We start from the raw sequence: 12,677 nt of genomic DNA on the forward strand, positions 1-12,677 counted from the left end.
GGCTGTCTCTGTCTGTCTGGCGAGCGCCCGCGCCCTATAGCGAAAACCTCTCCAAAAAAAAAAAAAAAAGGAATAGACTCTTTTGTTATTATTTTACTTAACTTTGTTTATTTTTTATTTTTTTATTTGACCAGAGAGGGACAGAGCAAGAGAGCGAGTGCGAGAGTGAGAGAGAGGGAAAGTGAGAGAGCAATGAGAGTAAGCTGCCAGGTCTGGGACTCGAACTGTGGTCGGCCACGTGGGAGCCCAGCACCTGCCAGCGCCCCAGAAGGAATAAACTTAAAAAACAAAAACACTGGGGCCAGCAGGTGGTGTGGTGGTTAGAGTGCTGGACTCCCACATGGCTGACCATGGTTCAAGTTCCAGACCTGACCATTTAAAAATCACACCCAGCACATGTGTGTGCATACCCAAAACTCCTGAGAGTGAAATGGAGGATAAGGGATTTTTTCGTGGCCATCCCCCCGAGGGGGTGATTTCTCACTTTCTCTCTGTCTGTCTCTTCCTCTGGTGAGCACATGCATCTATGACACCCTTTTTTTTTTTTTTAGAATTTTACATTTTATTTATTTTTAATTTCATCAGAGAGAGAGAGAGGGAAAGTGAGAAAGCAAGCCACCAGATCCAGGACTTGAACCACAGGTGGCCATGTGGAAATCCAGCGCCTTTAACCACCACGCCACCTGCTGGCCCCCAGTCACTGAGCTTTAATGATACCAAGTCCAGCTTCCAATGGGCATGAAGTAGGTAAAAACAACAGGGCTCTTGCCGCACAACTGGGGGAGATACAGCCTGCAGTAACTGGGACAGTCAACTTGAAGACTGGGACAGGGGTCACCTTGGGGATACTGCCCGAACTGAGATTTTGAGAAAAGCCGTAGTTATTCTGGCAAGGAAGGAAGACAGCGTGCATTCCAGATGGGAAGAACCTGTGTCTAGGCCCAAGGGACAGAACAGTGCTGGGTACTCGGGTGGGAGGAATGGAAGGCGGTTCACGGCCGTACTGTAATGATAAGGACAATGACGATGATGATGATGACGAGGGCACTAATACCCAGTGTTTACCCAGGGTTTACTACCTGCCAGGTACCGTTGTACGCACTAAGCATTTAATCTCACAACAGCCCTAGAAGGTAAATACTATTATTATCATCTCACTTTTACAGTTAAGGAAAAAGAGGCCCAGAGAAGATAAAAAAAAAAACTTTCTGAAGGTCTCACAGCTACTAAGTGGCCGCAGAGCCAGGGCTTGAATGCTGGTCTGGATGGAGAGCCTGAACGCTGAGTGGGAGGGGCAGGAGTAAGGCAGAGGTCTGGGTCAGGGGCCACAGCGCCCAGAGGTGAAGAGCATGAGCTGCAGGGATCGAAATCTCAGCTCTGCCACCTCTACGTTTTGGGTGACCTCACAGGTCACCTTGCTCCCTCTCGGCCTTCATTTTTCAAACCATATACTGTGGTGAAGCACTGATTTCAAAGGTTCTCTGTGGTGTGAAGGGAGACAGGGGAGCTGGAGCCCAACTCACGTGCAAATGTCCAGAAAGACTATGGGAATTCACTGTGAGGGTCACAGGGAGCCACAAGAGGGCTCTCTCTAAGCTGAGGAATGACACTGAGCTAAGAGGCAGAAAGTCCTAAGAGTTAAAGCATGCCATCATCCTGGAGAGGCAGGGCCTGCCATCCAAGTTCCCTATCATATTTACTTGCTCCTTGACTCCTGCCACCCCCTGACCTGTCAGTCAGCCTACTAAGCCAATCTGCAAAACCCTAAATCCTAGGGCCAGCAGGTGGCGTAGTGGTTAAGGCATTGGATCCACATGACCAACTGTACGATTCAAGTCCTGGACCCAGCAGACTAGGAAACACCAGGCACACAGTGTGTGTGCCCAAGGTACTGAGAGGAAAATGTAGAAGGAACTGTGGTATGGCCATCCCCCGTGGGGGAAGGGGATTTCTCATTTTCCTTCTCCTATCCTCTCTCTCCCCAGCAGAGTACACTATGGCAAAAATCTAAAACAAAAAGCTAAACCTCCCTCTCAGGGAAGCCCCCTGGGGACAGAGCCAGACCAGCCCTAATTGCTCCCTGAAAGCTTTGACTATAGCCAGTCCTTCCCTCTCAGAGCTCTCTGGGCTCCCTGACCCACCACTGTCCTCCAAGCTGTCCACCTCCAGGCCTTTACTCCCAACCCCAAGGGGCCTTAACCCTGTATTCCAGTCCCTTCTTTCTGCCCTTTCTGCCCATGTCCTAGAAAGTCCCAACCCTCTTCCCTCCAACTCTCCCAGGCCACCCCTGCTTGCCCTCTCTCCGCACACTCTTGGTAGTTCATTTTGCTTCCCCATTCCAAGAGAAGATGGAAGCCACCAGACAGGAAAGCCTGCAACCTTCTGCTCTCCCACCCACGACCTCTCTGCAGCTCCGCCCTCCACTACCCCTTTCCACACGTCGTCCCTGTTTCCTCACTTTCACTCACTCAGCAAGTCTTTTCTCAGTACCTGTAACATGCCAGGCACCATCCAGAAACTAGGGACATGGCAAAAACAAACAGCTTCAGTCCCTGCTTTGGAGCTGACATTCTCAACTCCACACAATCTGGCTTGGATCCCTCCCACCCCACGTAGCGCAGCCAAGGATACCAAGGCCTCCCTGTAGCAAAATCCAACTGTGACTTTTTGGATCTTGATTTCCCATGACACCTTGCCAACATTCACCACTGTTCCCTACTCCCCCTTCCTCCCTTCCTCTCTTTAAGGAGCACCTCTACCCTTGAGCTCTTCCAATTCTCCAGCTGCTCTTTCTCTAACTCGCAAATACTGACATTCATCTTCTGTCTTCTTTGTCGAAGCTGCTATCTACAGGTAGAAAACTCCCAAGCTTGTTTCTTTCCCGAAAGATTGGAAGTCCAGCTGCTCTCCTGCTGGCTCCACCTGACAGGTCCATAGGCCTTTCCAACCAACATGTCAAATCTGAGCTCGTCACTTTCCCTGGAACCTGTTCCTGTTACTCTTGAGTTTAGAGAATGATGATGTTGCCCATCAACTTGCTGAACCCTGAAATCAGTTGAGAGTCATGCTTCTGTCCCTGCAGACAATTAGTCACCAAATCTGAGACATTTTGCTTGTTAAAGGGATCTTGACTAGGGCCAGCAGGTGGTACAGACACTCCCACATGGCTGACCATGGTTTGAGACCCAGGCCTGGTGGCTTGCTTTTTCACTTTCCTCCGTTCTCTCTCTGGCCAAATAAAATGAATGAATGAATAAATAAAATTAAATAAATAACTTTATTTATTTTTTTTTTTGGAGAGGTTTTTGCTATAGGGCACATGCGCTCACCAGAAAGACAGAGAGAGACAGAAAGACAAAAAGTGAGAAATCACCCCCCAGGGGGGATGGTCACGCCGCAATCCCTTCTCCTCCATTCTCCTCTTGGGATCTTGGGCACGCACGCACATGCTCCCAGCACATGCTCCCAGTGTGAGTTTAAGCTATTGAGTCCGGGACTCGAACCTCGGTCAACTACATGCGAGTCCAGCAACAAAGCCATTATGCTAACTGTTGGTCCCCAAAAATGTCCTTGACTAGGACCAGCAGATGGCATAATGGTTGTCACATCACTAGACTCCCATGTAGTCGACTGTGATTCAAATCCTGGATCCAGCAACTTAAAACTCATGCCAAGAGACCGGCAGGTGGCATAATGGTTAAGGCACTGGACGCCCCCACATGGCAGCCTATAGTTCAAGTCCCGGACTTGTTGGCTTGCTTTCTCACTTTCCCTCTCTCTGTGTCTCTCTCCCTGGCCAAATTAAAATAAATAAGTGAATAAAATTAAATAATTATTTTTAAAAATTATTTTATTTAACTTTATTTATTTTAGAGGGACAGAGTGAGAACAGAGAAAGTGAGAAAGCAAGCCACCAGGTCCAAGACTCAAACTGCGGTCGGCCATGTGGGAGTCCAGTGCCCTCAATCACCATGCTACCTGCCAGCCCCGAAATTAAATAATTCTTAAAAAACAAAACAAAACAAAACAAAAACTCATACCAGGCGTGTGTGCAAGTGTACCCAAAATCCTGAGAGGAGAATGGAGGAGAAGGGATTGTGGTGTGGCCATTCCCCTGGGTGGGGGTGGTTTTTCACTTTCTGTCTGTCTCTCCAGTGTGTGCACTGCCCTACAGCAAAAATCTTTTATGAAAATAAAGTTCTTGACTGGCCAGTCCCATAAGCTAGTGGTTAAAGGGAGCCGGATCCTACATGGACAACTGCAGTTCAAATCCTGGCCCTGGCAGCTTGAAAAACATGTTGGGCATGTGTGCATGTGCCCCAGATTCTGACAGGATGGGAAAGTGGACTGCATGACCACAGAAGGGCTGTGCCTCTCCTCTCTCCCTCTCCATCTCTGGTCAACACATAAGCCCTCAGGCAATCTTTCTTTTTATATATATATATATAAAGCAAGCTCTTGGGGCTAAGAGGTGGCATGGAGGTTAAGGCAGCTGGATACCATATGGCCAACGACACAGTTCATCTCAGGCCAGTGGCTTGAAAATCATGCCAGGTACATGTGCATGCATGCCCAGAATCCCAAGAAGAGAATGGAAGAATTATGACGTGGCCATTCCCCTCTGGGGATGATTTCTCACCTCTCCTCTTTCTCTGTCTCCGTCTCTCTCCAATGAGCTCACATGCCTTATAGCAAAACTTAAAAAAAGAAAAGAAAGCCCTCCACTTGAACCCCTCCCCACTGTCCCTGATTCTGTGTCTAGACCTGGCAGAGACTCCTGATGGATGTACCCTCGCTGGCCCCTGCTCTGTCCTATATTTGTCCTTTTCCTCTTTCATCGACAGGCACCATTTTATTGAGGACTGAGTACCCTACAGGCCCCATGCTAAGTGCTTTGCAGGAGCCCCCTCATTTAATCCCCATGAGTATTAACTGAATCCTACACTACAGACAAGAAAACTAAAGCCCTGAGAGGCACAGTCATTCGCCCATGGCTGTGCTGGAGTCACAGCTGATGAAACCCCTGGTGGCCAGATTCCAGGCCCAGGCTAGAAATCTCTGTGCAGTCCAGCCTTTCTGCTCTGTCCAGTGCGGTCACAAGCCTCTCTTTGAGACATAAGTTTCAGTTCTGGATCCAGCATGCCAAGCACAGGGCTGACCTTGAAGGGGCCTCAGCAGACAATTCTTCAACTAATGTAAGAGGCTAGGATGGTAACCCCAGCAACTCCTGTAACTATCTGTTTCTATGTAGCAGGTTGACTGGGAGCTCTTCAAGGGCAGGAATCAATGTTCTCAGGCCTAAAAGTGTCCACTTTCAGTAAACATTTGTAACTAAGTGAATGATAACGACCATAGTTAAGGCACTGAGGAGTTTCAATTTCCCAGGGACCAGGCTCTGTTCTTTATGTAGGTCAGTTCACAAAAACAAGATGAAGTAGAGCTTTGGTTATCCTGGCTTTACAAAGAAACTGAGGCAGGGTCAGCAGGCAGTGGAGCTAAGTAACACAATAAGCTGTGATGCTGGACCTACATGGGTAGACCCTGGATCTGTTTTCTGAGGCCTCTGTGTACACAATAGGAATGGAGGATGCAGCCTATGATCTAGGTTGGTGGAGGCTAGGGTAGGAACGCTGTTTGGAGTCCCTGCCTGTCTCTCTTATGGAAGAAATAACTAAATATTGCTCAACTATAAGAAACAATGAGACTTATCACTTGATTCAAAGTGGATGAATATAGAAGATTTAATGTTGAGTGAAGTGAGCCAACATTGAAAGATACATACTGTATATCCCCACTCAATTTGTACTGGATATCTGTACTCTATGGCAGAAATGGAAAGATCTGCAGATATAATACTAGAGAGTGAGTGTAGATACCAAAGACCGTAGAGTGGATGGCAGAGAGTATGTGGTAGAAGTTAGGTGTGAGGTGCAAAGGGAAGAAACATTTACCAAACACAACACTGTAAAGTTCTCTGTTTAAAAAAAAAGAAATATATATATGTGTGTGTGTATATATAGTATACATCATGATGAGAATTTTATGTAAAATTAATCTAAAAAAAAAAAAGGAAGGAAAAAAAATAACCAAATTGAAACTTGAAAGCAAGAAAAGAAACCGAGGCATGGGAGTTAAGGAATAGCCCAACACATGCATTTCATCAGAGGAAGGTTAAGACTGGTTCACGGGCAGTTCACCTCCAGAGCCTGCACTCAGTTCCTCTGGGCTCCACTGCCTCCACAGAGACCAGAAGGCACAAAGTAGCACTCCAGACGCTGTCTCAAAGGAAGAGGACAGAAGTCTGTGTTTGGCTACTACCTCGTGCTGTGACTTCAGGTGCCCTCATTCCCTCACACCAATTGCTATCACCAGGAAGGGTTCAGCTAACCTTTAGGAAGTGCCCAACAGGACACCTGTTCCTCAGTACCTAGGAGAGAGCCTGAATTTACTCATTTAATAAACATGTCTTGCGCCCTTTGTCCTGTGCTGGGAATGCAAAGCTAAAACAGACACCATATCTTCCCTCACCCCAGCAACTGATGAGAACATAAAAACAAGTAAATGAATGAAGGCTTATCAACGCAGAAGGCCTCTCTATGCTCTATTAGGCGAACAGCGTGCTGTGGGAGTCTGATGAAGAATTTTGTTGGCAGTAGGATCAGAAAGGAAGACAAGCAGCTTGGAAGGACAACCAACATTTCTGAACAAACAAGGTTCAAGAGTAGTAGGGAGGGTGGGATAGAGGGGGGGGAGAGTGGCTGAGAGTGTTAGCGGTGAAAGGAGATGCTATGTACCCCTAGTAGGAGGTCCAAGTGTGGCCACCTTTGAGAGGGCAGGGGACACCCCAGCAAAGGGCTTTCTTTTTTATTTTTTTGAGAGGTTTCCGCTATAGGGCGTGTGCGCTCGCCAGAAAGACAGAGACAGACAGAAAGCGAGAAATCACCCCCCAGGGAGGATAGCCATGCCGCAGTTCCTTCTCCTCCATTCTCCTCTTGGGATCTTGGGCACACACGCACATGCACCCGGCGTGAGTTTAAGCCACCGGGTCTGGGACTTGAACCGCAGACAGCTACATGGGAGTCCAGCGACATAGCCATTATGCTAACTGCTGGTCCCAGCAAAAGGCTTTCTCATATGCAAATAGCACCAATTACTCAGAGGGTCCTCAGAAGAGGGACCAGCAGCTAAGTGAGATGAAACATCACAGCACTTAACACTCTGCCTGGCATATACTAAGCACCCCATAAGCAATAGCTGTCATCAGGAGGACAGATTCTAGAGCCAGAGGCCTACGTCCAAACTCCTGGTTTTGTTGTCTCCTTTCCACATGACCTTGAGCTCCAGCTTCATCTAACTAGGGATGAAAGGCTGTCAAGAGGTTCAAATGAGCTCACAAGTGGAAAGCAGCCCAAACACAGCAAATACGGTAGCTTCCCCTTACATGTAATGTGGACACACTGCACACATATAATACTGGACACGGTATCATCAATACAATGACAGCAAGGCCCAGAGAGGCTCAAACATCCATCACAGGCCACAAAGCAAGTGACAAGCATGTTGGCAATGGAATCAGGCCACTCCAGGCCACTCACCAGCGGCTCCAAGTCCGGCAGACTCGCATGCAGATGCACAGCTCTCTGGGCCCGAGGTGCTGGAAGACTCGAAGCCAGGCGGCCCGGGGCAGGGGGTGGTCGGATCCAGCAGCCAAAGGCAGCGTGTCAGGCTCGGGGCTTCGAGGTGGGGGCCGTACCACATGCCGCTCCAGCTGTGGAGGCCGGGGTGGTGGGGCGGGGCCCAGGGGCCAGCTGAGCAGGGGCCCCCCAGTGCCAGGGCGCACAGCCCGCCGCCCCCCACGGTTCTCCTTTTCGCCAGAGCTGCCCCGTGCTGGCCGTCGCCCATTCCGGGCCTCGCCAGGGGCCTCATCCTCACTCAGCGACGTGCCTGAGGAGTCGGAATCAGAGTCTGAGTCCGAGGAGGAAGAGGAGGTGTCAGGCACCCGCTCCAGCAGCTGGCACATCCGCTTGAAACGCTCCAGCTTCTCCCTCTGTGGCGATGGGGACGGTACCGCCGGGCCCTCAGCAGAGGCCAAAGGCGGCTTTGGTTTCTGCAGGGAGACAGGGTGAGGCTGTTCTCAAGCCTGGGACACACATTCCCACCCCCCTGCCCCAGAGGAGACACCAGGGGATGAACAGCCCAAGGGATAGTCATGAGTTCCAGCCCTGGTTCTGCTCAACAGTGGGAGACCTTGGCCAAGTCATTGCCCACCTCTGGACTTCAGTTTCTTCATCTGTAACGCAAAGACACTGATTTGAGGAATGTAAAGTCTTACAGGTTTCAACAGCTAGGGAATTTTCAAAAGCAGTGAAGTACAGAAAGCACAGGCCTGGTTTTGAGTACTGGCTGCCTACCAACCCTCTGTATGACCTCGGGAAGCCCCTGCTTCATCGCCTGGCTGGATTAGACAATTCCAAGTGTCCATTAAACAACACAAGTAACAATGACTTTGTGGCTCCACGTGGAGCACCCCAAGCATTCTCATGGTGTGTTCTTATGTGGTGGCGACTCGGGCTGCTCTTTTTAGACATGAGAAATTGAGGCTGAAAGAGACTGAGTGACTTGTCCAAGGCTGGTTTCAAATGGACACAAGATAGAGGAAGGATTGTAACAGCATCTTGTTCTAGTGTGTTTTGTGTGTCAGTACAAAGCAATATCTGAATGTTGGCTCTGCTGTGTGACCTTGGGTGACTCTTTTAACCTCTTTGGGTCTCACTTTCCTTAAACCCACATAAAGTTACAGCTCACGAAACTCATATACTCTCATTAACTCAGACTGATATAGTTCTGAGAGATATTTGGGTGAGGTAGGCTCTCTTTTACAGATGAGGAAACTGAGGCTCAGAACAGCTGACAGTTTTCCAAGACCATATAAACAGTCAGCAGTCAGGGAAGAATTTGAACTCAGATCTTTCGCCTGTAAGATTTGGAAAGATGACGTAAATGATACCCTAAGGGTTCTTGGGAAGTAAGGGGCGCCTGTGGCCTGGACCCAACCCACCAACTCTTCCAAGGGGTCCAGAGGCCGCTGTGGCCAAGGGCAGCTGGGGCAGAACAAGGTCAACAGAAAGGAACAGATCTCTGCCTCCAGGGTGGAGGGTGGGGCAAGGAAAGGTGGGAGGGGGAGGGAGGAGGTCCCAGGCACACCTCCCAGTTCTCGGGAGGGAGCCCAGGGTGGCAGGACGAGAAAGCCTGGCTCGGATTCAGAACCCTGGGGGGCAGAAGGCCAGGGCCGCCTGGGTCCGATCCTCGGAGGAGGCAGGCGTCTCCACCCACCTTCTTCAGGTGCCTCTCTCGGCCTCCTTTCACCTACCAGGGCAAAAAGGAGATATGGGGGAAGGTAGAGACCCCATTAGGTCTTCAATGCCCATAAAGCTAAGGTCCATGCCTTCCTCTTAGACTACAAATCCCAGAAGTCCCCAGCCTAGGGAGAACTCTGAGCATGCTCACCTTGCAACCAGCGTCTTGGCTCACTGAGCATGCTCTCATCTATTCTTTCTTCCCCCTCAGGCCCTTTCCTGCCTCTCCCTCCTCCTCTGTAGCAGTTAATTTGAGCATGCTCTCTCCTTCCTCCCTAGGCCACTGAGGGCTCCCAATGCTTCCCACCCCATGCCGTTTCCCTCACCTGTACCTCTCTTCCACACTGAGCAGTCCACCCTTATTTCCAACGACCCCTGAACTATGCCTCCCAACAATGCCCGGGGGATCCAGAGAGTTGCTCCCCAGGCCCACCTCCATACTCAAAAAGGCCAGGACTACAGTTCCCAGAATCCCCTGGGCTGGACCTATGCTCCATGGCTCACCTTTTTCCTTGGGGTGGGGGGCTCATTCCCTGCCTCCCTCTCCTTTCGTTTAGGGGGTCCAGGTACATCCTCTGGGGGGGGCCCAGCAGGCGGAGGGCCCTTGCGCCTAGGTGGGGGTGGTGGAAGCGGAGGCTCCTCTGTCAGCTTCCATCCACTCCCCAGGCTGGCGCCCTCCTCACCGTTATCAGCCCTTCGGCGGCCTGGCCCTTCACCTGAGTCCTGGGGAGATGGAAGCTGGGGGTGAGGTATTGCACAGTTCCCTGACCTGCCACCTGCACAGAGCCCAGCATCTGGGCGCGAAGCCCCTGCCCTACCTTGCTGGTGCGGCCTTCCTGGGTGCAGCGAGGGCACTCCCAGCAGTTGGGGATCTCCGCATTGATGACACCCTCAGCCTTCCCCATCTGTAGGCAAGAGGGCAGGGACTGGATAGAGGGATCTGGTAAAACCAGAGGCAGTGTGCCCCTTCTTGCTCCCCAGCAATCAGCCCCACCCCCAACCCCAGTCCCCACAGTGATCACCTTCAGGCAGCCAGGGTGGACGATCTCGTTGCAGATTGTACACTCCATGAGGCTCAAACCAAATTTCTCTTCTTCTCCCTCCACTGTGTCCTCCTTCCCTGCCTCCCCACACAGGAGGCACACGGCTGTGTGTGGGAGCACGGGCTGTTGGGGGAGAAGGGGCATTAGGGACCCCGAAAGCAGCCAACGGGGGAAAGACCCTTTCTTCTGGGGCCCCTGGTCAGCCACTGGGTGAGGTTTTGACCCTGCTGTGTCAACTCCTGAATTTATTACTTTTTGGAAATATGACCTTGAGCAAGTGATTTAATCCCCTCAAGTCTCCATTTCTGAATCTGTAAAACGGAGCTAGCAATATTTCCCTTGCAGGATTGTTTTAAGAATGAGATGGAGGTCCCTGCTGGGGGTGCAGTCTCTCTCTCATGAATTATTAAAAAAAAAAAAAAAAAGAGCGCGATACTGTGGGGCCAGTCAGATGGCGTGGTGTGAAGGCAGCTGGGTCCCACATGGCCAGCTATGCAGTTTGAGTTGCAGACCTGGTGGTCTGCAAAATATGCCAGGTGCACACGTGTGCCCAAAATCTTGAGAGAATAGAGGAGAGGGGCTGGTGGCAGGGCTATCCCCCCTGAGGAGTGTGTTTTTTCACTTTTCCTCTCTGTCGCTCTCTGTCAAGCACTCGCACTCAATGGCAAATTAAGCTCTTTTAAAAAAGTTTAAACAGGGACCAGCAGTTAGCATAATGGCTATGTCACTGAACTCCCATGTAGCCAACTGCAGTTTGAGTCCCAGACCCGGTGGCTTAAACTCACGCCGGGCGCATGTGCGTGCATGCCTAAGATCCCGAGAGGAGAATGGAGGAGAAGGGATTGTGGCGTGGCCATCCCCCCTGGGCGGTGATTTCTCGCTTTCTATCTCTCTGTCTTCCTGGTGAGCGCACGCGCCCTATAGCAAAAACCTCTCAAAAAAAAAAAAAAAGAAAAGTTTAAACAAAAAAATAAAGAATGAAAGAATGCACAAGGGGCATTCAACACATAGCTGTTATCACTGTTGTGATTGTTACAGCTAGATAGATCCAGGCCAGCATGACCCTGAAATTACAGCTGCCTTTGGGAATGGAGAGAGACTGCAGGCCAGTATGGCAATAATACTCAGGAGGCTGTTGGAAAAGACACGACAGCACCCTGGGGTAATTTTGTGGTTGCTCTAGATCCAGTAACCAACCTGGTTCTGGCAAGACCCCTCGGAACACTAAAGGCAGCTGACTAGTCCTGAGGAAGACGGGAGCAGCCTTCCCGGCCTTCCCGACTTCGGGGAGAACAATGGTAACACCAAGTCACATCAGAGAGGGTAAAGGCTGGGAGACAGATCAAGGAAGGAGGAGGTAGGGAAGAATGAATGGGAAAGTGAGGCAAAGGGTTTGGGGAACAAAAGAAGAGAGGACTGTGGGGTGAAGAGACCAATCAGGAAAGAGTAGCTGGAGGAAGAGAGAGAGGAGGTGTGTGAGGGGTGCAGGATGCAGCTGGCTCCTCACTGGGCCGCTCTCAGGAGCCCCGGGAAGCTCAAAGGATGAGGAAAGCAGGGAGGAAACCCGTGTTTCCCCAACACCTACTGTGTGCTGTGCCTTGTGGCAGGCACGTTCATAGCCACACTTCTGTTTAATCTTTACAACTCAGCAAAGGAAACATTTTTCAGAGAAGGTACCTGAAGTTCAAAGTGATTTGCTCAAGGTCACACGAGGGGTGGGACTGGCCTCAAATTCAAGAGTATCCTGACATGTGAGCAAGAGGCCAGAGAAGGGCAAGACCTGTTCACAGCAGCAGGCCTGGGGGTGGGTCCCTTTGTACCCAAACTCCCTCTGAGAGGAAGGCCCGGAGGGACTGGGTCAGATTCTTCTGTGCACCCCAACATTGCCCCCAGCTTGGAGCTGAGGACAAAAATGGCCATTTAAACAAGATGGGACAGCAACTCTACAGTACCCTATGGGAAACAGCCACCAGCCAGCCCAGGAAGGTGCTCAGGTCAGCCAGCCCAGGATGCCTCAAGTCCCAAAGGGGCCCAGTGCAGTGGGGACGGAACTCACGGCAGTGCACTGCCGGAGCAGGCACGACTGCTTCATGCGCCCGGGCCCCCCAAACTTCTTCATGTCTCTGCAGAAGTGGCAGTCCCCGCACTCAGTGCGCACACAGGCCCGGCAGCGGCGGCAGCGGGTTCGGCGTCGGCGCGCTCCGGCCCCCGGCCCCCGGCTGCTCGACGACATTGGGGGCGTCAGACACGCCGAGGGCTGTGGATGGATGGGGGCAGG

The 12,677-nt window shown here is 51.0% G+C and overlaps 1 protein-coding gene across 11 annotated transcripts in view; it reads right to left on the reverse strand.

Moving 5' to 3' along the window:
• Positions 1-12,677, reverse strand: part of FBXL19 (F-box and leucine rich repeat protein 19) — a 22,794-nt gene that overhangs the window by 8,088 nt on the left and 2,029 nt on the right. Inside the window, exons 2-7 of one of the 11 annotated variants that reach the window (XM_006148134.2) lie at positions 12,456-12,656; positions 10,379-10,522; positions 10,175-10,261; positions 9,861-10,079; positions 9,205-9,366; positions 7,596-8,107 (exon numbers count right to left, since the gene is read on the reverse strand). In XM_006148134.2, the coding sequence (XP_006148196.1) occupies positions 7,596-8,107; positions 9,205-9,366; positions 9,861-10,079; positions 10,175-10,261; positions 10,379-10,522; positions 12,456-12,632 (1,301 nt within the window). In that variant the 5' untranslated portion in view covers positions 12,633-12,656. Of the gene's footprint in view, positions 1-7,595; positions 8,108-9,204; positions 9,367-9,860; positions 10,095-10,174; positions 10,283-10,378; positions 10,523-12,455; positions 12,657-12,677 lie in introns of all 11 variants that reach the window. The other 10 variants (XM_014587695.2, XM_027771705.1, XM_027771703.1 and 7 more) reach the window with 10 other exon arrangements.

The sequence above is a fragment of the Tupaia chinensis genome, unplaced genomic scaffold (genome assembly GCF_000334495.1).
Source record: "Tupaia chinensis unplaced genomic scaffold, TupChi_1.0 Scaffold000231_1, whole genome shotgun sequence".
NCBI lineage: Eukaryota > Metazoa > Chordata > Mammalia > Scandentia > Tupaiidae > Tupaia > Tupaia belangeri.